Source organism: Crocodylus porosus, unplaced genomic scaffold (assembly GCF_001723895.1).
Source record: "Crocodylus porosus isolate Cpor-Errol unplaced genomic scaffold, CroPor_comp1, whole genome shotgun sequence".
NCBI classification, from domain to species: Eukaryota; Metazoa; Chordata; order Crocodylia; family Crocodylidae; genus Crocodylus; species Crocodylus porosus.
Genome location: NW_017728923.1, coordinates 3,877,142 through 3,880,476, shown reverse-complemented (window position 1 = coordinate 3,880,476; position 3,335 = coordinate 3,877,142). Strand labels below are relative to the sequence as shown.

The 3,335-nt window shown below is 51.7% G+C and overlaps 1 protein-coding gene across 1 annotated transcript; it reads left to right on the top strand.

Annotated features, from left to right (window-relative positions):
- Positions 1–91: 91 nt before the first annotated feature.
- LOC109313536 (T-box transcription factor TBX1-like) lies at positions 92–694 on the top strand (the record flags this gene model as incomplete). Its single annotated transcript, XM_019540156.1, has 2 exons — positions 92–271; positions 574–694. Coding segments are annotated over 2 exons (252 nt in total), but the record flags the coding sequence as incomplete, so codon positions are not given.
- Between the last annotated feature and the right edge of the window lie 2,641 nt (positions 695–3,335).

The window sequence follows — 3,335 nt, the reverse complement described above, 5'->3', positions numbered from 1 at the left end:
GCAGGCAGGCAGGCAGGCAGCCGGCCGACGGACACGGGTGGGCTGATCCGCCCAGCGCGGCGGAGCGGAGCGGAGCCCGGCTGAGTGCTGATTCCTTGCTCGTTTTATCATTCAGATCATTTTGAACTCCATGCACAGATACCAGCCCCGCTTCCACGTGGTCTACGTAGACCCGCGCAAGGACAGCGAGAAGTACGCGGAGGAGAACTTCAAGACCTTCGTCTTCGAGGAGACGCGCTTCACGGCCGTCACCGCCTACCAGAACCACCGCGTGAGTCCCGCGGGTGCGCGGGCTGCCTGGGACCCCGGGCCCTGCCCCTCCCCCCGGGACGCGGCGCCCGAGCCCCGGAGCTGCGCCTTTAAGGGCCTCGCCTGGCACCGCCTGACGGCTCGGCACAGCTGCGCCCGCTCCGCCCTGACCTCCGCGGCCGGCGCTGCCCCGCGGGGCTGGCTCGCAGGCTCCGGCAGCCGCTTCCAGGCGGGGAACGGCCCGGGCTCCTCCCCCCGGCCGAGCTTCCCCGCGGGCATCCCGGGGCGCCCCGGCGTGCCCCTCACCCCCGCTCCTCCCCGCAGATCACGCAGCTCAAGATCGCCAGCAACCCCTTCGCCAAGGGCTTCCGCGACTGCGACCCCGAGGACTGGTAAGTGCCCGGGGCCGGGGCCGGGGCCGGGAGCAGCCCCGCGCTGTGTGCACCGGGCTCAGCTCCGGCCCCGCAGCTGCCAGTGCTGAGGGACTTCCCGGTGCGGAGGCTTCCCTGCCAGTCGCACCATCCCTGGCTGCCAGGTCTCAGCCCCCTGCTTCCCGCGGGGCAGGGTGGCGGCTCTCCTCTAGGAATTTCACAACCCTCCGAGGACCGGCCCCTTCAGCCTGCTCTTCAGTTTAGCCCTTTGCATCCCCGGCAGCATCCTGCTGTAAATGAGTCCCCACAGCCCCCCGCAACGGTGGGCAAGCAGCCCCTAGACCCTGCCCTCCCTCAGTTGTTTCATGTAGCCTTGGCAGGGGGCAGGTTTGTGCCTCACCCGGCATTGCTGCAGCCAGACACGCTGGGCGCAGGGCTGCAACCCTCACGCCTCCAGCAGCCCTGCTCTTACTTGTGCACAGATTTCCCCCCCACACACACACACACTTTTGAATCATGGGTTTCCCTGAGCTATTGTTTCCAGGGCCCCTTCCTAGTGTAGAGGGAGCCAGCTCAAAGCCAAAGGATTTTAACACTTTGCCCAGAGCAATCCAATTGCACAAAGCACTGACAGGAAAGTAGCCTAGTTAGACCAAGTGGTGTGTGAGACAGCTCCAGCTTAGTGAGGTTATCCTGCACCTATTTATAGATCCCTTCCTGTACCCAACTCCACCCACCACAGAGGTTTACTGAGCAGCAGGATTCCCCTCTTCCCTGGTTCCTGAAATACATTTGTATTCAGGGTGCCTGATCAATCATACTTCTTGTTGCAGTACAGACGTGGAGGGCTGGGGGAAGGGACAAGGCAGGGGCCATATGTTAGATGCCAACAGTCATGCGAATGGCCCACTTCTCTGTCACCTAATAAAGGCCCAGGAGATGAAACTGGGATGTTCATGTACAAAGAGGAAGAAGATTGGCCTTTGTGTTGTCATCTTGGGCTGGATAGTTGAGAAAATGGTCACCAATGCAGCTGAGTTGCTTTTTCCAGTTGCTCAGCTCTTCTTGCAAAGGTGTTTCATGTTGCAAAGTTCCCTTTTCTAGCCTATACTTGACTCCTAATTTGGTGACTCACCTTGTCTGCTCCCTCTGAGCTTGGTTTCCTTTTTGGCTGTTTGGGTCTTGCGACAGAAGTACAGCCTGCTAGCCTGGTAAATCATATGAAAAGCACTTCTTCAGTCCTTTTGCCTGCTGAGCTTTTGAAACTGATAGTGCCTGACATTGGAAATTACTGACATCTAGAACTGAGACAGAAAGTTAGGGTTCTGCTAGTTATAAATAGGTCAGATGAAACATGATCTACCTTTTAAATTATGATAATCATAAGATTGTGTTTGGCCAGTAAATGGATATGCTTTTGTTTTTTAAATTCCAGTTTCTCCTATTAGCATGGAAAATCTGTTTTCTTACCAATTAGCTACTTGGATGACAGTAAAGGGGAGAAAAAGCAAGGGACTGCTTTTTTTTGGCAGAGCCACAAAAATCAATGAGGTCCTCATGTTGGCTGTGCAGCAGCAGCAGAATAGAGCTGTGCTGTCTCTGGTAGTGCTAATACACTGAGTCCAGGTTGGCCAATTAAGGAGGCACAATCAAGGAGGAGAAAGTAATGCTATTCTCAGGCTTCTGAACCAATCATTACTGACCAGAGGGAATTAAAGAAGAAACCATTTAAAAAGTAGTTAACAATGTCTGTTTAATAACTAATGCTGGCATGGCAGTCCTGGTGCTAAGCTCCTATCCAAACTGCACCTGTCACACAAGGTTCAGTGTTCTGGGCTCTGCTTTCTACCAATGCCTTTCTTGATTCCCTGGAACAATCCTGGGATTGAAAAATGGTATTTTAGAGTCTTTGTTTCAGTGCTTTTACTGCACTAAGTAGCTTCTTCACGAAGTCTTTCTACAATTTGTTCATTTTAACAAATCCTGGTGGGTAATTGAATAAGCTCAGCTGGGCTAAGTTTTTTTCCTCCTTGTTTCTTCTTTTTCACTCTGTTAAATGTTCCCTTGATCCTTTTCTTTCTGACCCAAAGCCAGATTGTAAAGTCTTTTTTTGGAAGTGGAAGAAAAGAAAATGTTGCTGAATCTTTCTTAGAAATCTGTGATAGCTGTAAGAGAGTATGTATCTTCTGTTTAATTTCACTGTACAAAATGGCCCAAGAACTGACTAGGCAGCACTAAATCTACTCAGTTCCCTCTTAACCATAGTGATGGTAAGGACCAGCTCCCTTCAGCCCCCCAAAAGTTATTCTATTTAAAAGAAAAAAACAAACCTTTTCACTTCAGATGGACAGGCAAGTTATATTTCCCTGGCTGACTTAATTGGCATGCCAGATTTTTGATTAGCTACTGGAGCTTTCAGAATAACCCTTCTGTGCTAGTGCTTCCCAAGTGCTAGTGCTTCAGGCTTTGTGGCTGGGATTCTATATTTTCCCCTTATCCTACTTTACCTGCAGCAGAGCCCAGCATAAAGGCTTGTGGTTGGCTTTCCTCCACTGGCAGATTGGGAAGAAGTGAATGGGAAGCAGAAGGCACCGACAATTATACCCTAAGTTTGGCTCTGTTGGTATGTGGTATTTAACCAGAAGAAGCCTCTCTCAAACCTTCCTGCATCCCCCACACCTACACTACAATGAACTACTTTAGTAAAACATCCTT